Source organism: Phaenicophaeus curvirostris, chromosome 14 (assembly GCF_032191515.1).
Source record: "Phaenicophaeus curvirostris isolate KB17595 chromosome 14, BPBGC_Pcur_1.0, whole genome shotgun sequence".
NCBI lineage: Eukaryota > Metazoa > Chordata > Aves > Cuculiformes > Cuculidae > Phaenicophaeus > Phaenicophaeus curvirostris.
The window spans coordinates 11,530,707-11,558,659 of record NC_091405.1 but is presented as its reverse complement, the minus strand read 5'-3'; the positions used below and the strand labels follow the sequence as shown (position 1 = coordinate 11,558,659).

The window sequence follows — 27,953 nt, the reverse complement described above, 5'->3', positions numbered from 1 at the left end:
TAAACAGCACATAGGGACTTTCCTGGCTCCATTGGGGCATCAGTGAGCAAAAAGACAGAAACCAACTGGAAACCACAGCAAATTAATGGTAATCTACATAGCGTTTATTGTAGATATAATGAATTATGAAAGCCATTACAGCCTACTATTTATTTAAATGCTTTTTCTAAACCATATGAAATTGTAGCAGCAAATCAGAACCCCAGTTGGACTTTCCTGGTTTATTAAGATAAATATTAATACAGTGGGAAAAAAATTTCTTGTACTCCCTACCGAAACCTTCTACTCTGCAGGAAACCACTTGCAAATGACTGAGAGTGAGAAATATTTGGAGTGGTTTGGGCGAGCCCAGGTTTTGCCATGCCATGTCAAGGGCAGGGGTGGCTTCAAACCTTCCTGCGGTGTACAGGATCTCATTAAATCTGTTTAAAAGAGAGCAAGCCATCGTTAATGAACACTGACATGCATTCTAACCTTTTTCTACCACAGAAACCCTTCTCTCTCTTTTGCAAGAGAGGGAAAACCACAACAAAATAGGAAGACCCTGAAGGAGGTGAAGATCTGCCTGGGGCTGATGATGGGAAGAAGGATCATCCACACATGGGGGACACACTGAATCATAGAATCACCAGGTTGGAAGAGACCCACCGGATCATCGAGTCCAACCAACTGGTGCTGACTCCCTTCATGAACAGCCCAATCATCTCACAGTCAGATCCGTGAAACCTGTGGCACTGCTCACAGGACCTGCAAAGTCCCTCGACCATGGTACCAGGGCTGCTTCTGGAAAAAAACACCTGTCCCAGCTCTTCCTCTAGATGATAGAAACCCAGAGCCAGCAGTGGTGGAGAAACCTGCCCAGCTGAAACCATGCGCAGGGTCTGCATCAACTCATCTGGTACCATCTTGTCCACTGCTTCTTATCACCTCTTAGTTCATCACCCGCTTGCTCCAGTTGTCACTGGTTTTGAGCAAGAAGCAGAACCTGTGCTGCTGGAGGAAAACTGGACACCTTGGGCTATCAACTGGTTTATGCCTCCCCATCCAATGCCCTGTCCCAGTATGGTTGGGGGAGTGCCTCCACAAGAGCCCCGTTGTAGCGATGAGCAAGACCAGAGTGGTTCCTCTATTTATGGGAAATGTGACCAAGAGTCATCAAAGTGACCAAAAGGCACTAGAAATTGGCTGTTGGAAATGCTGCAGGTCACTGAGATCCAGCAACAAGTGCAGGGGACCATCTGCATGCTTGTCCCTGCTTGTTTGTGCCCTACAGGCTCTGGCCTGACTCTGAAACACTGGCTGAGGGAGGAGAGCACTTACTTCACTTCCCTTTCCCATCCTAGCTGAAAACCAACACGGCTTCTCCCTTCCTGCACTCGTTTTTACCCCTCCAGCAGCAGCAGGTTGGTGTACCTGTGGAAACTCAGGGCTGAAAGGGATCTCCAGGAGCACCTCCTCTAGGATTGTGCTTTTTTATGCTTGAAAGCTGCTCATCAAATCTCCATAACAGCCACCAGTGATGGAGAGTCCATCACCTCCCTGGAGTGGGTGGCTGGCAAGAACTCCTCTCCCCAGCAGCAAACCCAAGGCGCTCTTAGCACCACGCAGAGACTTCCAAGCATCTTGCTGTTCCTGTGCCCTGGGATAGACCTCAGCCTTCTCATAACAGTGTGATTTGGCTTGTGCTCAGCTTGTGAGCATAGTCCACATCCTTCTTGGATGAATCACCCTGACTGCTGCTGACAACCTTGAGCCCAACAGAGAAACCTTATTCTTTTTCCCTTGTTCTTTCTGGCCAAGCGGTGACTCAGCTGTCAGAGGTGACTGTTTCTTCACACTTCATCTGAACACTCATTAACCATCCAGAGCCATAAAAAGCAGTTTCTTCAGGGCTCCCTCTCCATAAGGCTGGATTTCAAATCAAGAAGGATGGCAAGTGGGAATATTCATGAAGATGCTTAATAAAAATAGATCTCTCGTGCACGGAAACCTTGTATGGTTCTGGGGCATATGGGAGAGGGTTTTATTAACACTGGGTGAAGGTCTAGGCAGAAAAGAAAGGCAGATCCTACCCATAGCACTTAGTGAAGCCTACAAGCCACTGTGTAGAAATCATTATCAACAAAAAGCTTCTACCTCAGGCATTTGCCTGACTCCTACTCCTGCCCCAGGACCTGTGTGTTTTTCATTTTTCTTCTTTCTCGTCTTTCTCTTCTCTCTCGTCTTTCTCTTCTCTCTCGTCTTTCTCTTCTTTCTCGTCTTTCTCGTCTTTCTCGTCTTCCTTCTCCGAAATCTCAGCAGCAAGGATTTCTTCATCTTCCTGTGCCGTAGAAATCACACGAAAGGTGACTAAACTATCAGAAGATTTTGAAAATATCTCCTCTCCCAGGTGGGTGTGTGGTTTGGGGGAGATGACAGGTGATCTCCGGTGCACTGGGGATTTCGGTGGGGTTGGACTGAGGCTGGAACCCTATGAGCCAAAACCAAAAGGCAAAAATCAACCTTAGCAGACCCTTATGCCCTACCCCAACCAGAGTCTGCAATGTGCAAAGCCGAGCAGGTGTTTTGCAGTTTCACTGCACTGCACCTCACCGTGGGGAGGGCAGCTTGCTGCCAAAACCAACCCCTGTGCGAAGGGCAGCTGGATTATATCCTGCACGTCTTGAGAGAAGCATGTGAAGTGAGTCCAACAAAGCTTTCCAACACATCCTGCCTCAGAAACCTCACCTACTCGTGTGCCATGGAGAGGAATGTCCATCTAACAGGGTCCTGTTAACCCCATCAGTGGGGCGAGCTCCTAATACGCACACCCTCCAGTGAAAGGTCTTGTTGCCACTACTGTACAGAGCACTCAGTGCCACCGTTCACCGCTGCCTTTAACTGCTTATTTGTTAATGTTTAGCACCGCGTGCTGTGAAGTCTCATTGTGCTTTTGTGAAGGACTGCAGAAATGCAGTTACGCTCAGCATCTCCCTGGATATTTACCCAGCCTCAAGGCCAGTGCGTGCTCCCTATCAGCTGCTCTTTCACCTCCTTTTATATGTCCAGATGTGACAGCCTTGCACAAGTCCATGCTGGGAAGAGTAACAGCAAGGTATGCATGGAAACGTGATCTTTTTTATGAGTTTAGCAGAGATACTTAGAAGGGCGGGAGGAGGGGGAACAAACAATAGCAGGGCCATTTTATTTTTCTTATGAAAGAAAAGGAAGAGTGACTTCACCGCAGCTCACGCAGAGCTGGCAGGATGGCGTGTGAAAGCTTTGCAAATATCGACTGGGCTGTGGCTGCTGGATGCTGCCATCACCCTCTGTCCCACCAGCACATCGATTAATAACGAGCGGCTCTGTCTCTGCAGCACGCAAGAGATGTTTGTCTGTGGCTACAGCCCAGCTAGAAATCAGACTCAGGCTTAGCATGGCTGAGCAAACGTCAACGCATTCCCCTTTTGTGCTGCAAACCAAATCCCTGTGGGACAATGACATTCTCCCAAGGCCATGTGTAAGATGCTGGACCATCCCTTCCCGTCTGCCACGCTACGTCAGAGCCCAACGACCTCCCTCCTTTAAGGCACCTCAAAAACCTTCAGTCAGAGGACGGGATAAGCAAGTGGCACCTAACGCAGCAAAGCCAAATTGCCACCCCTCTCCGCGCTGACCTGCGCCTCCTGCATCGCCTTCAGCTCCTTCAGCCTCCACCGGAGCTGAGCCAGCGGCCCTTTGACTCCCATCTTCCCCGCGGCAGCCAGGGCAGCCTGGAAGAGCTTCGGAGTGTCAGGTTTGGGGGGGATGATCAGTGAGTCTCCAGGCACTCCTTTCTCCTCTTTGCGTTTATTGTTGTTTTTCAGCATTTTCCTACAGCAAGGAAAATGAGAGATGATTCAGTCTGCGGACAAGATATATTAGCTGGCTTTAATAACGCAGAAAAAGGGAGGTGGTTGAGTCACCTTCCCTGGAGGTGTTTAAGGGACGGGTGGACGAGGTGCTAAGGGGCATGGTTTAGTGTTTGATAGGAATGGTTGGACTCGATGATCCGATGGGTCTCTTCCAACCTGGTTATTCTATGATTCTATGAAAAGTAGACTTTAAAAAGACAGGGATATTTTAGGCCTTAGGAAGGACAGAATAACAAATCTACGTAATGCTAAAAACTAAAGTGAATATTTTAATAGATTTTTAAACAAACGCACGTTGGCTACATTGATTCCAGAGCTGCAGTGAAGCTTTGCAGCAGGGCTGGGCTGGCTCTGGACATCTCCAGCCCAGCAGCGAGGGATGGGTGCCCTCTGCTGAAGCTCAGCACCTCCAGCCCTGCTCTCCTCCAGGAACACGCACCTCACTCTGCCTGCAGCAGGAGTTTTCCCAGAGCTTCATTACAGAGAGAACCGCCCCCTGCTATCTTGAAACCCACATTCTGTTTGTTTCTTTTTTTAAATCCCACAGGCTAGAAAGCAGCAGCCTGATACGCACTTGGCCTTTTTACGCAGCAGCTTCTGAGACTCCGGATAATGGACCAAAATCTCATTCAAGTCCTTCTTATCCAAAATGAAGAGGTTAGCAAAGCCATGAGCTACAACGTTTGCTGTTCGGCGATTTCCCCCTCCGGCTGCCAACAAACTGAGAGACACACGGTGAGATGTTAACACCGTTATTAATGGGCTCAGCACAGCATCTGCCATTTAAAATCTCCCTTTTCCCATCGTGTCTCCCATCTCTGTCTTTCAGAGGACTCAGAGTTTAATTTTCACTCCAAACGAAATTTTCCAAGCCCAGTTTTTTAAAAGATGCCGTGAAACGTTGGCATGGAGCCAATTATTTTTATATATTATTTTTATATATAAAATTACTTCCCTGCTTGAAGGTTTAAATATTGCGCTTTACACCACTCTAGTGTCTGCTGGGCTGTGGGGAGGTGACCTCTATCACTGTGTTACAAATTGGTGCAGGGTTTTATGTGCCCATGGAATGCTCAGATTAATGGCTGTGAGGTTGTTTTATCTTAAAATCTTTTCTTATCCATTCCCCCATATCTCCACATAACTCTGCTTATTGTCACTGCCTCCTCAGGCAGAAAGCAGCACGCTGACAAAAAATAGTGGAAAAGCTCCAAGAAAAGAAGCTGTAATTTGTGTAGCAAACACTGCTCAGTGTTCATAGCTCTCAATAACAAAGATCAATGAGGGTGTTGCTGATCCCTCCACCTCCCACCCTCCTCACCCAGACCCCATGAGCTGTATTTCCCTGGCTCCCTGGCGATGCTTCACTCGCCTTATTTCTCCAAACACGGATCCAGCTTTCAGCGTCACCAGCACAGTTTTGCCGTCAGGTCCCCCCAGCACCTGCACTTGCCCCGCCTGGATAATGTACATCTCACGGCCGATTTCTCCCTGCAATGAAGATAGAGATGTGAGGGCTCTCCAGAAACAGGGAGACCTTATGGACAACCTGCCCTGCATCTCACTAGAGCTTCCATGACCATACTCCGAGCTCTTAAATCTTAAAGGTCTTTTCCAACCTAAACAATTCTGTGATTCTATAACACTTTGTCCTGGTGGTGCTCGCTCCCAAGCATCCTCATGCTTCCTCAAGCATCCTCATGCATCCTCATGCTCCCAAGCATCCCAAAGCCTCCTCCAGCTCAGCAGGCTGTTCCCTGCTCTCTTGCTGTTTGTGGCTGGTCAGTCTTTTCACAAGACCAGCTGCAATGAGGATGTTTTCTCTCTGAATTTCCTCTCTGTGCAGTGGCTCGATGCCATGGTGGTGGGCTGTCCCCACTCCGCATTTGCTCCTGCACAGCCTCGTCATGACACAGGGGATGGGGGGGTTGGGGGGCATCTGAGTGTCTCGTTACCTTCTTACACACATAGTCATTAGGCAGGTAGACCACTGATCTGAGCCGCTTCAGCATGTCGAAGATCATCTGCCTGTCGCAGCCCTGAGCCGAAACAGAGCCAACAGTGCTGTTAGTGTGTGTCGGCACGCCACGTGCCACTGGGCAGGGCTTGTGCTGCAGAGAGTACCTGGAAGAGGGCCACTTTGCTCACAATGTTGTAGTTCACGTCGATGGCGATGTCCAACCTCATCTTGTCTGGCAGCTGCACCAGCAGCTCTGACTCATCTGTGGGGCAAAGCAGAAAACCGGCTCTTTCCAGCACTTAATCCAGCTGTTTCCAGCATCCTTGGCAAAGCTGTGAGAAAGCAGCCCACCTTTTGGTGGCAGAGGGCAGGAGCCAGCTTGCCCAATAGGTCTCCTCCAGCCTCTGCCCACCCAGCAACCTGTAGATCTAAAGCCAAAGGGTGATGGAAAGTGACCCTTCTCATTATCCTTGCCCTGAAGGCTCTCAGACACAGAAGAATAAGCCCAAGCCAGGGTCTCTCTTGACTAGGAGAGTGAGTTCAGAGGTCCTGCCTGATAATTTATTGGTAGGATGAGCCAGCGGGTTTGCTGTTGGACGTGCTCTGGCCAGTGACTGCCCTCTTCCCAGTGGGTGGGATACTGGACTCAAATGTGCTGTGATGGATCACCAGGGTGCTGCAGCCTAGTGGCAGCCTGTATACTTTATCATAGAATGACTAGGTTGGAAGAGACCCACTGGGTCATCGAGTCCAACCATTCCCATCAATCACTAAACCATGCTCCTCAGCACCTCATCCACCCGTCCCTTAAGCACCTCCAGGGAAGGTGACTCAACCACCTCAGAGGGCAAACAACCCCTTTACAGCAAAAATAAGCCACCCCCCACCCCAAAACCACAGCGCTATTTGACAGTAACATTTCAGGTCTGCAAAGCAACTGCAGTAAAACACACACAGTGCCATTGTTGACCCTTGGAGCGGTTGGTTCTCACCTAACATGCCTTGCGAATGCCACGTATACTCGTACCACGTTTTCACTCGGTTCTGAACAGCTTTGGGGATTTTGTAGAAGTTCATGTATTTAATGGTACTGTCCATGCAGCTCCGATAGTAAGTTTGCCCTGCAGTAGCAGCGCCAACCACATCTCTCATCTGAATGGGAGGACGAGGAGGAAGAGGTGTTTTAATTGCTGTTGCTTATCCATCACACAGGTTAAGCAGTCTAGAACACGTATGCTGCGTGCTAACAGCATCTGCCAAATCCTTTTTGTCTTCCACCAATGCAGAGCATGGGGAAAACAAACCTGGAGACACAAACGTGTGAATCAGCCCCACCAAATCTTACCCCACCTGAGGCTGGGAGCTCCCTGTGACTCCTGCTCACCTGCCCTATCATGACAGAGAAAGCGAAGACACCTGTGAAGTAGTTCAGCAGCTGAAAGACGATCTCAAACAGTGTCTTGGGGTCTGGCAGGCCCCCGATGGTGATGAGGGTTTTGACTGCCCAGTAGTAGCAGCGGATGTAGCTGAGAAGAAAAGAGGAGGCAGCTGTGAACGCATTTCTAGTGTGAAGGAGTGTTATACCCCTCAGTATCGAGCTCACATCCTCTGGCCACACTAAGCCAGAGCCTGCTGAGAGTAATTATGGGTGATGAAGGGAAAATGAAGGGGCAGACTCTATACCTGCAGGTGCAGGAGGTGCTACAGGAGCAGGGGGACATAGGGACCCTCCAGAATGGGAGGCTCAGCTGCTGTGGATGCTCCTATTTTTTGCTTCTTTCAGCCTCACTGCCCTAAATCAGCAAGTTATTTTCAGCAACATCGACAGTTTTAGAAATAGTCAGGGGAAGAAAAAAGGTTAGAAGCAAATTGTGGGCATGGGAGATGGAAGATGCCAAGTGAATTCTTGAGTCACTGCTCTTGGGCACCCCCCTGGATGTTATAGTTACATCTGGAGATAGATACAGGGATGTATGTCATACAAAATAACTATATTGCAGCAACATCAACATGGGAAGCTGAGCGCTCAAAGGGCAGGCAACCCCAGCACTGAGGCTGGCTGGGTGACAGTCGCTCATCCTTATCTACACCCACAGCTCACTGTAAACCCTTAATGCACTCACCCATCCCCTTTTTTTTTGCAGGAAACTCATTTACTGCCCAGTGCTAAATTAATTAAATATTACTCAGCGTTTTATTTTGCCCATGTTGTACAACACGCAGATGAAAGCATTTGCTATGAGGTGGCATTCAGGTTGTGAGCTGAGTGCTCCCCCTATGGCATCCATCACAGACGGTACAATGAATATTTTACGTTTCATGGAAATGCCATTGTGAGGGGACACGGTGGCCACTGCCCCTGTCTTGCCTTCCATCTCAGCCCAGCTGCAGCCTCTTCAAGTTGCAGCACCGTATCTTACCATACATCCCGTCCCTCCCGTTCCCGTCATTCTCCCTGGCACCACAACTTCTCCTGGCACCCCTGACCTTTTGCTTCAGGAGTTTTTATGAATCCAGCTGCGTACTGTTAACGGAACCCCCCCTTCTTACTGCAGCTCATCACATCAAGCTGTGCTGTGTGAGGACCCAAGCCCTGGTTTGTACCTGTTTCCTTCCCCATCGTAGACCCAGGTGGTAGATCCCAGTCCTTCGTAGGCTGATGCCCAGTAATAGAGGCAGGAATTCACGTGCAAGCTGTACAGTAAATAGGCAGTGGTCCGAATCACTCTGAAAAATACAAGAGGATGGGAGGGGGGCAGATAGAGCAGGAGGAGAGATGATACCCATGTTGGATCCACCCCTACCCCAGCATCACAAGGAGCTTTGAAGGGATGAGCTGGGTGCTGACCATGCAGATCTTGCCAATACAGGAACCACAGAGCGCTCAGACTCGTAGACCTGCTGCTCCCTCCTGTGGCCCTGCAGCTCCAGAAGTGCCAGGAAAAAAAAACGGCTTATCTGCTCGTGGCTCCTCTTCATTGCTAGGAAATTACCCCCAACCCTGCTGGGCTGGGGAGAGGTGATCCTACCCACATGGGCTCCAGGACCCTCACATCCCTCCTGCATCAGCCAATGCCCATGTCAGCTGGTCCAAGATCAGCAGGAAAATAAATCAGAAACCCAGGATGGGTGCACACCAATGTGAACCTTCTTCCCCAGAAGCAAACAGCATCTCCACGCCCTCTCCATCCTTCCCTTCCCCTCACCTGTAGATGTACGCCTTGCTCAGGATAGCCTCCAGGCGGTTGTTGAACTCGAAGAAGGCCATGTACTGGGAGGAGAAGGAAAGCAGCATGTTACAGCTTCCTGCAGCCCCCACCGGGACAGCGGCATTCCCAAAAAAGCCCCCTCCCCCTCGTTTTCCTCCTGCAGCACAAACTGCCATGGACAGATTTGGGTCCATCTATTGGTGCCCCCCTATTCAAATGTTAGGGTGTTTTAGGACTGAAATGAAGCATTTAACAGCCCCACAATGCCTTCAGGACAAGACTCTCATCTATTTTAGAATCCTCTTACCATCATCAGTGATTCTAGCTAGCCATAGCTTGCCCCAACCAGCACAGGACTCCTTCACATCCACTGCGACTGCTCTGCCCGATCTTAAAAGCCCAAACTCACCTTCAGACAGCGAGGAAAACGCAGGAGTGGGTTAACTCCGACTTTGAAGTACAAGAAATCCAGGGGCAGGAGGCACATCACATCCATCTGAAATCCACACAGAGAGAGAAACCTCTGTGGGGACCTGCAGGCATGGTGGGGTGAAGCTGCAAGCCACAGTTCAAGTTAAAGATTGAGATTAATGAATAAAATTACATCAAACCTTAAAGCGTTGTGATCGCAGGTAGTTCTCTTTCATAGCCTTTTTATCAGTCTGGTTGCAAATAGGAGAGGGGAGAGAGAGGAAGATCAATCATTGCTTGCAGAAAGGAAAGTCATGGCCAGCACGGTCCTGCCTGGCTTTCCTCTCCTGCACCACAACAGGGAAGAGTCTTCCTTCGTGCCTGGGAAGGGGAGCAGAGCAAGAGGAGCAGAAGACCTGACTGTACACCACCATCCCATCCTGTCTCAGGCCATCCTGCGTTCTTTTGCCTCCCAGAGGAAGCACATCGCAGTGCCAGCAGCACAAAAGTCACATTTTACAGGAGAAACCTCCCTGTCTAAACATTTGCGTGGGCATGGGAAGGCTGTACCCTCAAGGTTTTATTTTTCACAGCTTATTTAATTGGATATGGAAATGAAATCAAGGGCTTTCGTTTATCTTAGGTGCATGATCTATGTGTTCAGATCGCAATATATCAGTTTGTCAGACAAAAACCTGCTAGCTTATCCACTACATGGCAGGAGAGATGCTTGCAATCCTCCAAGAGTGGACATGGCCATGGTGGGACAACTTGGAGAGCTCGATTCAGAGACCAGTGACCAGCACCATTCATGCCACTGGGGGTGATGGGGATGGGAGGTCCCCGTAGCTGGTTTTTTGAGGTGGGATGCAGTGTGCTGCCACTCACTATTATGTCTCCCCCTCGGACAAACTGCAGCCGGGTCTGAAAGACGAGGATGTCCAGCAGATAGATGAAGTCGCAGAGGTAGTCCATGAGCAGCCAGCAGTGGATATTTGCCGGCGTCTGGTAGGGGAAAGCCCAGCGGACGGGGATCAGCCAGCAGTTCCAGTTCCAGGCCATGACAACGAAGAACAGCCACAGCACGTACATCAGGTCTGCACCCAGGGAACCACACCATGATTAATTTGGCATCTGTCCCTTGTCCATGCGAACCCATCATGCAAAGGGGTTTGCATCCCCCGCCCCGCGTGCAAGGAGATCTCTTATCGACAGCATTGAATTGCAACAGACCTGGGCTCTAGATGCAAAGGGAATGCCACTGCTTGCAGAGCACATTGCTTTTTATCAGTAAACCTGTTCTAACTTTGCTGGTCCAGCTAGGTTCACCTTTTTGCTCCCACAAAACTGACTTTCTTGCTTTGTTTCTAGCTGCTCAAGCCTGGGCTCTTCAAAGTGGCTGTGAAACAGCAAAGACTGAGGTAGGAGCTCAGTTCCTGTGGCGTGTCCACTAGCCAGTAATATTTTCTTTTTTGATTTTTGTTTTTATTCGGGGTGTCCGCACCACAGGGACAGCATTTGCCCACCAAAAAGCCTGAAAAGCAGAAGGTGGCTGCCCTTTTCCTGCCTGGTTTTGCTCCTGAGACTCACAGCTACTGAGAAGTGTTTGGGAAAGCCTGTGCCTTGCAGGGTAATTTAAAACTTTGGTTCTTAGCGGATAGGTGTAAGCTAAGTTGCACCTTCCTTATTTGTCATTCCTTCTCCACAAAGCCTCGTGTTTTACACCTTCTCCCCTCCTCACCCTCTCCCCTCCAGCCCCACCAGCTTGTCCCCAGCCCGGGCACGCGGCCGTGCTCCATCACTCACTGGTGAGCGGGTCGATGCTGCTGGGGAACTGGTAGTTTTTCAGGCGGTCCAGCCAGGGCCGGTACTTGAACGCGCAGCACAGCATCTCACAGTAGTGCTCGTCCTCTGCTGTCTTGTCCCCCTCTGGCTCCCCTTTTGGGGGCCGTACCGGTGCGGCCGCAGGAGCTGGCTTGGTGGGTGCTGGAAGAAACCACACGGTTTTTTATAAAGGACAGAAAAATCCTCTTACAGCAACTTGTTTTAAAGTCTTTAAACTGTTAATGAAGCAGCTGTCTCCCTAAAGATACAGTTTGTGTGGGGACCCAGCAGTTAGACACTCCCAGATCCACTCAAACTCACAGGACGCAGGGCTCTCATCATCTGAGGTGACATCAGGATCAATCAGCTTCTCCTTCACCCTCTCGGTCCTCTCTTTGAAGAGCTTCACCAGCTCCTGGAGCCGGGTGTTGATGACAGCACTGTTCAGGCTTGTGGCTGAACCTATGCGCTCGGGCAGGCTGTGAGGAGACCATCGGGCATTTAATGCAGGTAGGAAAGGCCAAGGGTTGGATCATCATCCGTGTTTTAACCTACAGGATCCCGAATAAGAATTTAGCCATATTTATTTGGCTACTGAGTAATCAGAAGAACACAGCTTAAGGGGTTTTCTGTTAAATACCACCAACCAACACCAGTCTGAGCCTCATCCTTGTCCTGGGGGATGAGACAGCCTCAGAGGGACTTGGGAAGCACCAAGATCACAGGCAGGATTGTATGCACTTGCGAGAAGATTATTTTTTTAAGAATGGGGGGAAAATGTGCACCAAGCCCTTGAATTTATAAACTATGCAGTCTCTTTTCAGCCTCTTTATTAAAACTAGGTTGAATTCAGACCAGGATGCTTTACCTAGCATGCCTGACAAGCATCACTATGAGGGAGAACAAAACCAAGTTCATATGCTGTAGCTCCAGGCTGGTTCATTGTGATAACTGGCCCAACAGTTTCTGCAGAGGAAGAAGGTAAAATCTTGCACCATGTGGAGGTGCAGACCCTCCCCAAGTCTTTGCTTCCCAGGGAAGGCAGCTGCCTCTAAAGCTCTTCCCTGGGGTGCTGGGAAGCCAGGACCTGGGGTGCTTGATGCAGAGCTTGTGCTTGTTTCCTATATGGAAGAGAAAGATTATTTCTCTACAGCCAGCAAAAACAAGGTGTACCCACAGTGCTATGGCATGTGTAGATCAAAGATGCATCTTTTCCATGGTTAAACCTAGTTGAGATGATTTCTACCTGGATACAGGAAAAATAAGAGAGCAGTTTCTGCTCCAGAGAGCATTGTGGTCATTATTTTTGAGAGGGGATGCATTGCTCCTTGCACAGTGCTAGGCTGGCTGCTGGCACAGCTCCCTGTTCCCTTGGTATCTCAGCACTTCTAGGATCTTTGCTATTTCCACTTGAGCCCTGGCATATGAATCCCTGGGTGCTCAGCTGATCCAGCCCCACCACGCACCTTTCCTTCTGCTCTTCGTCCCAGCCCAGCAGTGTCCGGGTGGGTGACTGGCTCTCGTCTGGACCATCTGGTGGGGGCATCAGCTTCCTCCTGTGGACACAAACACAGCAGCAGGGGCTCAGCTTGTCCTCCATTCTCAGCCAGCTCCTATCCCTAGTGTTCCTCCCAGCTCTCACCTATTTTCCTCCGCCCCTTCTCCTACCAGGATCAGTTTTCCCCTCATTTTTGGCATTACTTGCAATCAACAGGAGCAAACCTCCCTGCTCCTTTGTGCCTAAAGCCCTAATTCTTCCTGGGCATCACTGAGCCCACGGCTGCACCGCCACATAGCCACCCAGCCCATTTTGCAACCCAGTTTTGGCATCCAGCAAGATGCACGGAGGGTGAGGAGCAGTCCATGCTTTTCCCAGTGCTACACCATCACGATGCTGCACTTTGAGTAAAATGCAATGCCAGTAAAATGGAGCAAGAACATGAAATCTAGGGAAAAAGGACAGTACTGAGGACACTGCCCAGTTCTGAGCTGGCTCCACAGCACCTTAAAACTCTGAAACAAAGAATGGATTGCAGAGCAGCAGGTATATAACATGCTGATACCTGCAAAGCGAAGTGCAAAGTACAACAGCAAGAATGGCTCCAGGAGCCACTGCAAACTATAAATGGCTCAAGGAGCACTATAAATGGCTCAAGGAGAACTATAAATGGCTCAAGGAGAACTATAAATGGCTCAAGGAGCACTATAAAAGCTGTCCTGGCGATGCTTGTCCAGTGGCAGCTGCTGCCTTGCCTAGAAGATGTGTCCTAACACAGCTGGTGGCTCCCTTTGGCACAGATGTTTCTGGGACAATTTCCTTACATATGGGCAAACAACCTGGTAGAAAGAGAATTGAATACGAAGATAACAATCACAGCCTCTTGTGTGGGGGTGACACATCACCCTGGCTCACTGGCCAAACCTACCAGAAATGGGTTGCTATGTATGATTGAATAAATTTTCCTGTCCCAGCACTGATGTGAGGGTGAAGAGCACGAGGAGCCAGGGACTGTGCCTGGTCAGAGCCATACCTGGGGGATGCCAGTGGTGTGCCAGGCACTGCCAGCAAATTGGGAGCCCCAGCAGTGGGCACCGGTAGGTGGGAACCGTCATCCTCCACAGCATCGCCTCTACCGTCCACATCCTTGATGTCCACAATGGGGTAATTACCTGACCCGTGGAAAAGGACAATAATTACAGGTGAGAGGGGTGCAGGGCCCAGACTGCAGCCAGGATGAATCTCCAAGCCCCATCGCCTCCACAGAGCTGCCCCCAGGCCCCATAGTGTGCTGGAAGGACTCTCCTTTTCATTCCATTCTTATCCAGAGCTCCTTTTCTCCTAACAGTTTGGAGCATTTCTTTATCCTTTTTTCTTGCCCAGTTTTCAATGCTGTAAGAAGTGCCAGCTGCTTCCCTTCTGCTTTCCCAGCTTGCAGCTACTCTGGACACGTGTTGGGTTCCTGTGGTTCTGAAACTGATGCAGGAACCCAGGATTACCAGCTGCAAGCCTCCCTTAAAGGATCTAGAAAATCTGCTGGGTCTTCTGAACACAAATATGGATCATACAAGCTCCAACTACATAAGCACTTGCTTTTCATGCATAATAACGCACTATTTAAATAAGAATTTATGGCCTCTATCTTTTGCAGGAGTAATAACTGCTTCCTGCCACAAGCAAGGTTAGAAGCAGGAAGGCTGGGTGTTTATCGTGTGTAAGAAGAGATGCCAGTTGCCCAAGGGAAAAATGCTGTTGGGGTTATCTTGGCTAGACCTTGCAGCCAGCCATGCTGTGAAGTGTTATCCCTTTTCTTAGCTATATAACAAAATGCAACGAGTCCCTGCGGGTTTTCTGTTAAGGGAGGTTTTCACACATCTGAAAGACCCTGCGCATTCCTCCCATCCCATGCTGATGTGAGATCTGTAGGTCAAAGTAGCTCCATCAAATCACCAAAAATTGCAAAGTTAAAATCCCTCTGCATGTAAGGAAAAGCAGCAGCATTTGGCTTGCTGGTTAAAAACAAAGCAAAGCTATGGAAACATAATTTGTGCTTCTTGGTTAAAAGGTAGAGGACCGTAAACAGCAAACCTCCATCTCACTGTCCTCAGAGTATGAGCAGGTTGCAGGAATGCCAAGGAGAAAACTGTGAGTGCAGCAGGTATTTAACCCTCTGCCTGCAAGTTGTGTGGGAGAGTTTTTGGCCAAGCAGGTCAAAATATATAGCATATCATTTACAGATATTTGCAGACGCTCTCTAGGAATTAGCTAGAATGGCACATAGTGATGAGGCAGAAGCAGAAAAAAACATTATTTTTTTTCCCCAGCCTCTGAGCTGCAACACGAAGCGCACACTTATTTCCCACCCTCCCCCTGCCAAAAGCAACAAAAAGCAATGACTCCATAAGTAACCCCACGCCCCCCTCAAGCTACACAAGCCCATCGGCAAAGCCAACATCTCTAATACCTATGGGGGATTGCTCCTCACTGCAAAAATTGGGGTTGACCACTCCAGCCTTTGGCTTGCTTGTGACAAGGACAGGGATGCGGGAGGCAGCGGTGGCTCGGTAGCTGGGGACATTGGGGAGCTGCTCTAGCGTGCTGTGGCTGGGAGGGGAAGCATCCCCGCCGTCAAGCGGCTTGTCATGCACCAGCCGATCTAGCTCGACGTCTTGGACACGCTTGGACATGCTGCTAGGCACCTAGGTGCTTCAAGCAAAGGACAAGGCATCTGAAGCTGCAACAAAACACAAAACGGTTTGAGACAGGACAGTTGTGTCAGCACAGAGTAATGTAGGGCTGGTGCACTTTTTATGGCTGGTCAGCACTCACAGATGTTGGTAGCAGCGGTGGTGAGCACCCTACCATGGGCTTTTCTAGATCAAAGTGCTCTGCAGGGCTGCAGGAGCAGAGAAATCTCCAGCCTGTACCAGGGCTCAGGTCAAGCCGACCCTTGCGCAACTCCCCCAACGTCAGCGGAGTTATGCCAGGACCTGCCTTTCCTCACTCAGGCTGTTTTGGGAGCTCACCACCTAATTTTCATTACCAACCCATTACCTTCCTAAAACGTCACATTAAAATGCCACTAGTTACCTCCCATATTGAGCAAAGCAGCAGAGAAAATCCTTTTTATCCCTGGCTAAGTGCTAAAGAAGGAACTCTTCTTTCACAGCAGAGATTGCTTAATCAACAAGACTAAGTATTGCGTGGGCACCAGCCTTTCAGAGCTGGCTCCAGCTGATGACAATATTGCCATTGCACTGCTCCCACGGGATGCTTTAAGCCCTGACTGCCCGTGCCCAGCTGCCTGCTCGCAGACAGCGAGTGGCAGGGAGGGGGAAGCTGCATTTTCCCCTCGTCGGGCACTGGCTGCTTTGTTTCATCCTAATTTCACATTGCTCTGCTATATATTATACCTTCAGCATCAGTTTCAACAGCTTCGGTTGTCTTCTCTTCCACCTTCAAAACAAAAAAAAAAAGCCACTTTAAGGAGAAAAAGACCTGCTGCAGTGGTAAAAGAGCAGACTTTGCAGCTTGATGGGTTGCCCCATCTGCCCCAGCCATGAGGCAGCCTCTCAGCCTGTTGTTCAGCATGCATTTTAGGGTGAATTTGCCTCCCCCAGCACACAGCTACTGCTGTTTTCTCAGGTTCAGAGATGGGTACATCTTGGAGGGCAATATTCCCAGTGCCCCTCCCAGTCCCTGCTTCTCACCAGGTCACTGCGTCCCCCCAAACAAGCTCTGAGCCCCTGGCATGTACTGGGTAGCAAGAACTCACTGCAGATCTGAGCCCAAGCAGGGATTGATGTATGTCGTACCTGTACAAAAGCACCTTCAAGGTCATTTATCTCAGCTTCTTCCAGCTGCTCAAACCTCAGGGCCTCTTCTGCAAAGTAGACTTCATCCGCACCCTCATCAACAGTGAGACAAGGTGACTGGAGCAAGGGTCTGGATGGCACAGATCAAAAGAGAAGTACCTGAGCTTGATTATGCCCTTTCTGAGGGGGGGCACAATGTGAATGGGCGGCATCACAGCAATGCAGGGGCAACACATCAACGGGGATGATGCACAGCTCTTCCATTTCAGGGAGCACTGATCCTCCAGGTGCGCAGCAAGCCTCATTTGCAGGCAAACAATGCCACAGACATCATCTTTGAGTACAGTAGTGGTATCAAAAAATTACTGCTTATGTTAGTAAGGACTTGGAAAAAATACTGCGGGAGAGACCAGGTAAGAGGTGCAAGATTTGCATATGCAAAAAGATAGAGGCAATATGTTTCTCCTGCTGTGCATAATAATTTTTCGTATAATTACAATCTACCAAATAAATAGCTGAGAGCCTAATTTCCAGGCACGGCTGCTCTGCAAGCTCCATCCAAATCCCACATTATGTATCCAAAAGGATACATGATTCTCATTTTCCTTCAGCAGCAAGCACAGACCTCAGTTCCACCACTCTGACAAAAGAGGCTCCCAAAACTGGTGTGATTGGATACAAAGCAGGAGTTGGGCATAATGAAAAAATTTAAAACCACTAACCACATGAAAAGAGAAAAAAAGTCTTTCTGCATGCTTTGCAGGTCCTAAATCAGAAGATGGATGTAATAAGCAATGGCTGCTTTTTCTCTTTTATCTCCATGTCATGAAAAACTGTTATTTTGCAAGGTCTTTTTCAAATTATTTTCAATAATTTCCACACGCCTTTATTTTGTTTTTAAAATCAGACTTCCCTCAATTGCAATCAGAACTCTCTTTATCCTAATCTAGAAAACCTGTAGTGTCTCTCTTTTCCCATAAACAAACACATTGAAGGGCAGTGCAGCATCTCATTCACCCAACAACTGAAGCTCAAGTTTCTATAGTGGATCTCCAGGAACAGATGTTGATGAAATAAGAAGATATGCTTTTAACACTGAACAACCATGTGTTTTCAGCTTCTTCCTGCAAATCTGGCTACTTCAGAGGAATTAGGAGAGAATAATATCATAGCACTAGGTACTAAATCCCTAACTATTTCTCTCACAAGAAATCAGAGCAAACTACAAAACTAAACAGAAAGATTTTTCTAAATACCAACTAGACCTACAGCAGCTGACAATAACTCAGCTATTTTCTACAATAGGAAAAAATGTAAAATTGTACCTACTCGTATTAAGCAGCATTTGCAGGTACAACACATAATCCTGTATTTAAATTCATCTCTGTAATACTCATAATAATCCCAACTGCCCTGAATTAATAGATATAGTTTTAAATAACGTGGATACTCTCCAGAAGGTGGGTGCTCCCGGCTCCCAGGAAAGACACAAGCCAGATCTGCTGCTCAGCCGAGCCGCTGGACCCCACGGGAGGGGATGGCCAGGGACAGTGGTTGCTAGGGACAGCCGCGATGGAGATGGAGCCCGCGTCACCAGGAGACACTTGCCTGTCACCAGGTACCACGTCAGCAGCGAACCCTGGGATGAGCCGCTTTGCAAAAGCATCCGTCCCCAAACACATGCATCCCTCCCCAAACAAATAAATCCCAGCCACCCACCAGGTTGGGGAGCTCCATTCTGCCAAGAGGCGCTCATCCTCTGGTGTTTCAGCCTCTCCAGCTTGTGAATGCAGTCGAAACAAAACCAATTGTGTTCACATTCCCTTCCAACAAAGCCATAAAGGCAATGGGAGCCACTCACCCCACGCTCTTTTCCATCTCCTCCTCCTCCTCGTTTTTCTCCTCCTCCTCCTCCTCCTCCTCCTCCCCCTCCTTGGCAGTGTTCAGGGAGCACAACCACGACCTGGGAGGAAGAAATTCATTAGGTGAAGTCCAAAAATTGTGTCTGAATCTCTCCAAGAGGCTCCCAGCCTCCACAACCCCTTTGGCTCGAGATGCTCTCCCTCCATCCCCCAGCCAACATCTCTGGGGGGTGGACACACTGGGGTCCACTCGCCCCTCATATTTGTGTCTGCAGCTACGAGCAGGTGAGAGGAAGAACAGCAAAAATGTTGAGAACATAAAACTGGAGTCTTCGAGCCTTCAAATTCTCCTTGGCGCATGGGGAGATGTTGTCTTTAGGGGTTACTTGCAGCTGATTTTGACCAAAACTTCTTTGCTAATGAAATCCACCCTCCAGGACAGGAGCTGCCCACAGATTTCAGGCTCCTGTACTAAGGGGGAAAAAATCCGAAAATATTTTTATTACATGTCCAGTATTTTCTGGCTGAGCAGCACAGAGCTCTGCTGAGTGAACACGGCTCTGGCCATCGCTTGTGCTTCGTGCAGGTGAGCGTTGCCCGTGTCAGAGGTGAGGACTGCTGTGCTTGCCCTCCCTTGAATTTATGCTGCTATCAGGGAGCATTTTGGAGGGCTCGCAGACCCTTTTGGGAGGGTGCATGGACACTTCTCATACCCCTGCTGAAATGCAGCCCCCTCCTTGCTCTGAACACATTGCCCAGCCCTTGGGATAGCTTCTGCTTTTGGAAGAAGTAGAATGAATTATACGAAGAAGACTCATTTCCAAATGCCATGACAGCTGGATGCACAGTTGATGGGAACAAGGTCCAAACCTTCTTGCCCTGGGGCCAAAATCTACTTACAGAAAGCCTAAGCAGAGCATTCTTCAGCTGTCCTTTGCAGGTCAACGTCAAGCATTGCATTCCCAGCTCTGCCACTGTCTGCCCTGACCCATATCTCAACACCAGAAGAAAAGGCTGTTTTTTCTAACACATTTTTGTGTCCTTCTGGTGCCCCCCTCCTTGGAAACAGGCACCTCAACTGTTCACTGACTGTTCTTGGTTCACTGACAAAGATTGTGCTCATCCCCTCCATGGCCACCAAGCCAGTGGCCAGAGAACACGTAAATCTGCTTATCAACAGCACCTCCCTTCTCCTACCTGTTTTCTTCTTCCTGAGGTTCCTCCTGTATGGTGGGAAGGGGATGAGCACCTGCCACCAGCTCAGCTTCACGACCCCAGGCAGTCATCCTGCAGGTGGCTTCATTAATCCAGTCGTCATCAATCTCTTCCAGGACAAGTCTGGTCTCCTCAGGTTCCGCAGGGACAATATGAGCTGAAATGGGAATAGGGAAAGGGAGGCAATGAAGCGAGTGGCACGTTTTTGAGAAGCCAGGAGTGGAGCCAGGGCAGATGTCACATTTTAGGTGCTCAATGCAGAGGTGCTGCTGCATGGCAGAGCTGAAGCACCTCTCACCCTACATAGATCTATGCAGCCCCAGTGTCCCAGAGCTGTGCCAGACAGATGTCTTGAGCATTTTTGCTGGAAGGAACAAGGGAATTTACCATTTTATGCCAAGCACATCCAAAGCCTTATGAAAACTATGACTCGTTGCATACAGATGCTTGTTGGCTTCCCCACATAGGGAGCAACCTCTACCAGCAGGTGATTTGGCCCATTTCCAGGCCACAATTTGGCTCTCCTTGCCAGAAGCAGCCGTGCGAAGAGCCCAAAGTCTTCCCCCTCTGCAAACCCAGAGTGGAAATGCTGCACTAGGGCAGCCCCAGGGCCCTGGTTTTGCAGAACAAGACTCCACCCCGAGTCCGTGTTGGAACACCCTGAGCACCGTGCCGCGTCTGCTCCCAACGCTCCCCGGGACACGGCGTAGGAAGCACTTGACATGCCCACCACCTCCCAGCATCGCTGGGGGAGAAAGTGGAGACGCTGTTGGACAAGCTGCAAAGCGGAGAGCACGGGTCTGACCCACGACCAGCCCTCTCCGTGCCCCAGGGCTACCCTCCCTACCAGGTCAGACACACGGGAGAAACAAGAGGAGGAAGCGCATCCATATACCGTAAAAAAACCAGTTTATTTTGAGGTCTGACTAACAACAAAACTTACACAGCAAAACTAATGGGAAACGTGCAAACTCAACTACAGAAAGGCAGGAAGCCCATCCATGGTCGGCTCTGTGCCACATCTACCCGCCCCACGGTGCCCACTCTGCCTGTAGCCCATTCCCTCAAGATTTCCATTAATTAAGACACAGGACAGCAATCCTGGAGATGGCTTTTAAAACACAGCACAGCTTTTGGATACATTATATGAAAACGGGGGACACCTCTGAGCTGGAGACAGGCCCTGAGGTTCCTTCCCTGCTGGGACACTCCTGCCACTGTGGTTAGCCCTGTGAGCTTCTGGAGGGAGCAGCTGTAGTTGGAGGTAAGGAGAGTGTGGGGCAAGTTCTCCTATAAGGAGAGCCTGAGTGAAGGCTTTTAACCATTATCTCCTACCTACTCACCTAGAGATTAACCTCACCCACCTGCATTTGCTGCTGCAAACCACAGCCCTTTCCACTTGCTGGGAGAAAACACTCAGTTAATGTAAGAAAAGCAACAAGAAGCTGACGAGAGCTTAAAGAGATTTATAACATTACACCTCAGAGGCAGAAGTTGACTGGAGGTCTCAGGAATGAGTGGTCATATGCTAGAGGGGTTTGAGAGGGCCAGGAGCGCTGGGAGGCTGCAGCAAGAGGGTTTCTGCCTCTGAGGTGTCCCAGGTGGTGCTGCTTTTCTACCCTTCTATAAATTATAGCTCCCGTCTTATAGACATCATCCTGCAAAACCAATAGCTCCAATTCCTGGAATCAAGAAGGAGCTGGGATGGGACAGCCCTGGGAAGCCAGCCTCTGGTCCCCGCTGAGCTGGCCAGGAAGGAGCTAGAGACCATTTGCAGATTCCCCTTCACTTTTCCTCCCCAGCTAGGCTTTTCTCCTCAGGTTGGTCTCATTTGGTTGTGGGTAGGGCTGGCTTGCCACAGTCTTCATTTTCCGTTTGTTTCAGAGGCACTAAGCCCCTTTGCCCCCTGAAACAAAAGGAGAAGGAAAACATTAATGACTGTGCTGGCAGTTTGGTGCCGGAGAAGATCTCTTGCTTGACCCAATCACTCCCTTAATCAGACAGATTATGTGCCTTTGAGATGCCTCAAGGCACCAAAGCCAGCTGTAATACAAGCCAGCTGCCTGCAAAGGGTGAAACTGCCCTGCAGATGCAGCAGCATCCCGCTGGCTTTTTCTCTTTTCAAGGTCGTCAGCAGTGCTCAGGTCTCCAGTTGTTACAAACATGCAGAGAAATGCCTTCCTGCAGGATTTCTCGCTGGCCTCTTCTCCCAGGTGACAGGGGCCAGGACAAGAGGGAATGGCCTCAAGCTCCACCAGGGGAGGTTCAGGCTGAACATTAGGAAAAAAAAATTCATGGAAAGGGTCACTGGGCACTGGCAGAGGCTGCCCAGGGAGGGGGTTGAGTCACCTTCCCTGGAGGGGTTTAAGGCACGGGTGGACGAGGTGCTAAGGGGCATGGGTTAGTGTTTGATAGGAATGGTTGGACTCGATGATCCGGTGGGTCTCTTCCAACCTGGTGATTCTATGATTTCCCCTGTAATCCTTTGATCAAATCTCACCGGCTTTGCCAACAGTGTCCAGCACAGCTTGAGGACAGACCTCCACATCAGCACTAACCTCCAAACCCAAGTGTGTGGGATGCTGCACTTGGAAACTCCCATGGCCTGAGTTTTATGGAGCCTGCACCACAACCCCAGAAGATCTGCTCCTGCTACTCAAGCAGCAACAGCCTCTCGTGGCTTCCCCACAGGGCCACCTGAGCTGGTACCCATGGTGGACCAGGCAATAAAAGCTGTCAGCAGACCCTCTTCCCAATAATCTTTCTGACCGCGAGAAGCAAAAGGGCACAGTGAGACAGAGCAACCACTTACTTTCCTCCACAGGACTCGAGCTTGCTGCGGCCACTCCCTGCCAGGAGGAAAAAGGGAAAATGAGACATTGCCCACTTTCAGTAAACCTAGATTTTTACCCTAAATGCTCCATTTTCAATAGACTTGGCCTTTTTATCTTAAATACCCCTAGATGGGGCATGTCAGATGGCTTGGCCATGGGCACAAGCATCCTCACGCATGATGGTAAAGGGCAGGAGCACATCCATGAGCTCGCCTGGGTGCAAGAGAAGGAAAGGAAAGTGGGTAAAGCTGCTGATGCTTCTTGTTAGGGTGGAACCACGCTCGGGTGAAATACCAGGTCCAGATATCAGCTGGTGCAGCACAGAAAGGTGAGGAAACAGCAAAGAAAACACACACCATGCGCTCTCTTACTGCTTAGAGGCCAAATTCCAGTTTTCATCAACTAAGTAGGTTGGAGGGGTCGTTTTCTTGAAGGAGCTGGGTGACAACCCAAACCACAGTAGGTTCTAGCACTGATCTGGTGGCATCTGCATAGCAGAGGGCCCCCTCCCCACCAGACACATGGTGGACACGCACCCTTTGACCCTCCAGCAGTCACCATACCTGTGCGTCCTGCTTCTCCCTGCTCACTGGCTGTGGCATCACCTTCTCCAGCCCCTGGACCAACCAGGCAAACACTCTGGTGATCAGAAACCACCGTTAGATGGGGCAGCCAGAGCTTTTGCTCGCACAGCAGCCACCCTTCTGGCCGTGCCACCAACACAGAAGCTGCCACTACAGTTACCTGCTGCCGTCCCCAGCCAGGGACCGAGGGATGAGGGTGGTCACTGGTTCCGGCTGCCCCTCGGTCACTACCGGCTCCACGGCTCTCTGGGTGCTCTGTGCAGCTGAAATGTTGCTTTTTAACTTTGCCTGCATTTTACCCCCTTTCGTGCCTGCTCAGGTTTATTCAGAAGGAGAAGGGGGGCAGGCAACACAGCAGTCAACTTATAAATTGTTGGGGAAAGGGAGTAAGTGAGGAAGGGTCACTTCCCACTGAGGGACAAGCTTGAGGGACATCCCTGCCACAAAAACATGGGTGGTTTGGGCACAGGCAAGGTGATGGGGCAGCACTGTGATGCCAGGACGTGGTGTGCCCACCGCAGGGCACAGGGATGATGGGCAGCCCCAGCACGGGTGCCTGCCCACACCCGTGTTTTCAAAGACAGAGCGACCCCTCTGAAAGGGCCACTCAGGGAAGGGGGAGCACTCACCTCTCGCCGTGGCTTCACTCTTCTGCTCTTTGGGTTCTGGCTGCAGACGGACAGAGGGAGGGATAGATGTGGCAAAGCATCAGCTGTGGCCACACTCCACCCTGGATGGGCACATCCCCCACCTCAAGAGGACCCATGCGCACAGCCCCACACACCCTCCACCACAGTTTCTGCCCCATTGCCTTGAGAAGGACAATTAAACCCAGACACTAGCATTGCCAGCACCAGAGGTCCTCAACAGAGGGTCCCCACGGCATGCAGCCAAGTCAAGGAGCATCAGGACAGCATCCCAAGCCCTCCTCTTCACTCTACTGAATTTCTCCTGGGGGTTTCCTCCCCGGGGTCCCAGCTGGGGGGTACAGGAGGATGGGGAGCACCTCTGCCTGGAAGCCCCTGCCTCCGCCAGCCTAGCAGGGCTCACCTCTGGCTTTTTCAGCACCTCAGGCTGAGGCACGATCCTCTCAAAGCCCTGCACCAGCCAGTTGAGCACCCGCGCTCCAGCCCTGTGGGAAGAGCACACCACGGTCAGGGAGCTCATCCTGCATCCCTCCTGCCTGCCTGCATCCCTCTCTCATACTCCCCAGGGACCCACCACTCCTCTGGGCCAGTATCTGGGCTGGCCTCAGGCTCACAGTCGTCCAGTTCCTCCTCCTCCGGATCAAAGGGGGTTATCTCTGCAAGAAGAGCAGTGCTGCAGGGACTCAAGGAGAGCCAGGACCTGCACTGCTGGAGCTCCTGGTGTCCCCATCAACCAGCTCGATGGGCCAATAGCACCAGCATCACTAGCTGGGGAGGTGGGATGGGGGATGTAGGAGTCCCAGAAAGATCCCCAGGATGCTGCAAGCTGAGGACTCCTAGCTCTCCTTACCCAGAGCATCCTCTTCCTCATCCTTGAGGATCTGGACTTCTGTCTGAAAAGCCAAACAGATCATTACCCTCCGAGCAGCAGAGCGGGGCTCATCTCACCTGGTGGGCAGGGAAACCTGCCCTTTTCCCAAGGACAGATGAAGATAGAAACCCATGCAGGGTAGGGTTAGTGCTCCCAGTTAGAACTGTGAGAGTGGTAGGAAGGGAAAGAAAAGAAGGAAAGCGGGGGGGAAAGGGCTAGAAGCCCAAATACACTGGACCATTGCCCAGATCTGCCACCTACCTGATCAGGAACGTCAATACTTGTCTCAAAGCTCTTCCCCAGTGCCTGTAGTGTCCCTGGGGCTGGGACTGGCTGGGGAATCACCTTCTCCAGCCCCTGGGAGAGCCAGGAGAGCACACTGCTCCCCACACTGCCAGGGAAGAGAGTGAGTCAGGCTGGGATCCCCCATTCCAGGCATCCAGTCCCCAGCCAAAAGCAAAAACCCAAGTAAACCACATTGCAGCCTGGAGGATGCAAGAGCAATACCTCTCAAACACAGAGCCTGGGTCCTCAGGGACTGCAAATCCCACCTTCTTTTTAATTTCTTCAATGACAGCAGGGAAAAAAAAAAAAAAGAAAGCTCCCATCACCATTCCATCAGCCCGCAGCATGCCAGGCAGGAGAGGGGATCTGCCAGCACATCCCTCTGTCGTGGCTTACCCTCCATGTTTGCATGGTCACGAGCATCCCCAGAGCCACTGGCCTTTCCTGGTGGTGCCTTCAGGATAAAAGGCAGAAAGTGTCTGAGAATGAGGCACAAGGGACATACTGTGCTGCTCAAAGGTGGCTGCAAACCCCACGGGCTCCCCATCCTTTCTGCTGGCTCCCAGCAGCTCAGAATAGGGACGCATGCTGACTTCTACCCCTCCCAGGGCTGCTATTGAGCATCCCTTGGTGCCACAGGCTGGACATAGAGGCACCAGGCATCTCTCCACCACGCTCCCGGGGTCCCCGGTACCTCCCAGGCTGGCTCTCTGCTCACCTTAGCTGGCTCTGGATCCTGCACCGGGTCTGGGGGGGTCTTCTCCATCAGTTGGGGCACCGGGGGCTGGGGCACCACCCGATCAATCCAGCCCAGCATCCTGCTGCCTGCAGGTAGCAAGGAGGGGTCTCCCACTGGTGAGAGGCCAGCAGCAGCAAAGCACGCTCCCCTGGGAATACAGGGTGCACCAGCTCTTGCGTTGTCCCCAGAGCAGCCCAAAAAGATCGTTTGCGTCCTTCTGTTTCCACGTCCTGCTTGGGAAACACATCACTGCAGCCAGAACAACCCAGCTCAGCCTCTGACCCCTCACTGTTCTTGTGAGCAAACTACGCCCTCTATTTTAAGCTTGCAGGCTCAGTTAAACTTGCCTTTCCTAAAGGTAACCGCTCATTTAGGTTGTTTTTTTTTCCCACAAACCTCCACAGCTAGGGTCACACAAGGAGAAGCGTTCGTGAAGCTGTAGTGGATAGATCACAGAAACCACAATACTCTGCTCAGGGCCCTAATTTTTCATTTGAGGGATGAAAAACAACAGTAACCTGAGCAGAATTTGTTTATGAACAAGTTCCAATCCTAACACACGTATCAACTTGTTCTACCCCTAGGAAACAACTCTGCTCCATCACCTTTCAGTCACAGCCCAGGGCCACGGTGGCTGCTGGGGCAGGACCTGCCTGGGGCTCTGAAGAGGGCAGCAAAGGCAGCCAGCACTGACTTGCTGTGGCTGCCAACATGTTGACAGGGGAGATAAAAAGAAGATGTTGCAGAGCAGGAATTCCGCTCTTGAAGCTCCGTTTGCTCAGCCTTTTTGGGTCATCCCCACCCTTTCTTGGTGCAGCTCCAGGCTGGGATGCAGCACCAGTGAGTCGAGCGATGCTGCGCATTCCCACGCCTGGGCACGGAACAAGGGCTGGGGGCTCTCCCCCAGCTCAAACTGGGGATATCTTCTGCTGCTGCCCTTCCAAAGAGCTGTGCTCGGCCTAAATTGTCCCTCCAAAGACACCCTACTCTGCTCGATGAGGGGCTCCCATGCTGCTCCTCACAGGAGATGTCTGTAAAGGGCAAGAGAAAGCAGGTCCCTGAGCTCCATCCAGCCCAACCAGGAGACTGCACGGGAATTTTTGATCCATCCTCAGTTCTTCGTTTGCCCCGCCTTGTGCAGACGCTGGGTTTGCATGTGGCCGAAACATCTCTCCACATGTCACCTCCAGCCCCCAGCACACCACGGGCAGGCTCAGCTCTCCCAGGGACTTCCACATCACAAAGTGGAATAGGGTGGCTGTAAAACACCTCCTAGGAGGCCCGATAACCAGAAACCAATTAAGAAATTGCCTTTTATCTCCCACCGGGCATAAGGGATCAAGGAGCTTTTGACGTGGCAGCATTTCCACCCATGCCAACATACACCACTGAGCCCAAATAAGCCCAGGGAAAGCCTCCTGGGGGTGGAGTGAGCCCCGCAACACTGTGGTCTCCTCCTCCCTCAATATTAGCTTATGCAGCTGTAAAAACCTGGAGCTTAATCCTGCCCATGCCCTGGGAAGGAAAGCAGAGGCCCAGGGCCATTCCTCCAGCGCATCTGAACAAGAGAAGGGCAGAAACATTTATGGGTTCCCAAAAATTCGTTGCTGGAAGAAATAGGAATAAGAAGCCAGGATTTGCCTGCGATGGCACCGAAGAGCAGGGAATCACATGCAATCCCCTGGCATTGCAGGCACCAGCTAGTGCCACTGGCCAGCGTGCCAGCTTTTCAGGGTTCATGTCAGGGGGCAAAGGGTCCCAGACACAGAGAGCAAGAAGTGGCACCCAGACCTCCCATCCCTATTTGGAGCAGGGAGCACAGTAGCCTTTTTCTCCCCTCCAGCGTCAGATCAAACTCCTCCACATTACCCAGCTCCATTGCCCTTGCAGCATCGCTCCCTGTGAACCTGCCCCATCGCTCTCCTGCCACGCACCTGCTTCCCCACCACATCTCATCCTCCAGCTCCATTTCAGAGCACCGAACCCTCCCCGCAACGTATGGAGGTGGCCCCACAGAAATCCCAGCCGTGTCCCTCACCTCCAGTGCTGCCACTTACCCCCTCACACTCCCCTGGATGCCACCTCTGCGATGCGTGGGCTCCCTTGGCCACCACAGCTTGCCACTGACCACTCAAACCTACTCAAATCCGCTCAGGGCTCTGCAGGGATTAGCCCAGTGCTGCCTGCAAATGGGATTACTGGCACTCAGCTGTCCTGAACGCCCCAGCTCCCAGCAGCCAGCCTGGTTTTGGTGTAGGATAGAGCAAAGAAAACCCAAAAATCAAGCAGGTTTGAGAATTCTCAAA

The 27,953-nt window shown here is 50.8% G+C and overlaps 1 protein-coding gene and 1 long non-coding RNA gene across 2 annotated transcripts; one reads left to right on the top strand and one right to left on the bottom strand.

Annotated features, from left to right (window-relative positions):
• Positions 1–82: 82 nt before the first annotated feature.
• On the bottom strand, positions 83–27,795 carry CNGB1 (cyclic nucleotide gated channel subunit beta 1). The gene is made up of 33 exons (XM_069868505.1): positions 27,705–27,795; positions 25,627–25,877; positions 25,305–25,362; positions 25,131–25,188; positions 24,885–25,014; positions 24,603–24,645; positions 24,327–24,408; positions 24,156–24,237; positions 23,735–23,774; positions 23,266–23,416; positions 23,085–23,160; positions 22,500–22,536; positions 19,670–19,844; positions 18,472–18,573; positions 16,611–16,740; positions 16,209–16,251; positions 13,829–13,967; positions 12,764–12,853; positions 11,619–11,776; positions 11,280–11,459; positions 10,362–10,570; positions 9,674–9,724; positions 9,472–9,558; positions 9,060–9,124; positions 8,458–8,580; positions 7,238–7,379; positions 6,846–7,005; positions 6,018–6,115; positions 5,849–5,932; positions 5,266–5,384; positions 4,468–4,614; positions 3,657–3,852; positions 83–2,470 (listed from the first exon to the last, which is right to left on the bottom strand). The coding sequence occupies exons 2-33, from the start codon at positions 25,723–25,725 to the stop codon at positions 2,186–2,188; spliced, it is 3,639 nt and encodes a 1,212-aa protein (XP_069724606.1). The 5' UTR covers positions 25,726–25,877; positions 27,705–27,795; the 3' UTR covers positions 83–2,185.
• On the top strand, positions 4,288–4,772 carry LOC138726604 (uncharacterized). The gene is made up of 2 exons (XR_011338458.1): positions 4,288–4,628; positions 4,723–4,772. It is a non-coding gene; the product is annotated as an uncharacterized lncRNA (long non-coding RNA).
• Positions 27,796–27,953: the final 158 nt, after the last annotated feature.

Excerpts from the sequence above, each read along its gene's own strand:
- CNGB1 (XM_069868505.1), bottom strand. The coding sequence starts at position 25,725 with ATGCTGGGCTGGATTGATCGGGTGGTGCCCCAGCCCCCGGTGCCCCAA. Across the intron at positions 24,409-24,602 it reads TGAGGAAGAGGATGCTCTGG|AGATAACCCCCTTTGATCCG; the intron begins GTAAGGAGAGCT and ends CTCTTCTTGCAG. Across the intron at positions 2,471-3,656 it reads AGGCGATGCAGGAGGCGCAG|GGTTCCAGCCTCAGTCCAAC; the intron begins GTCAGCGCGGAG and ends TTTGGCTCATAG.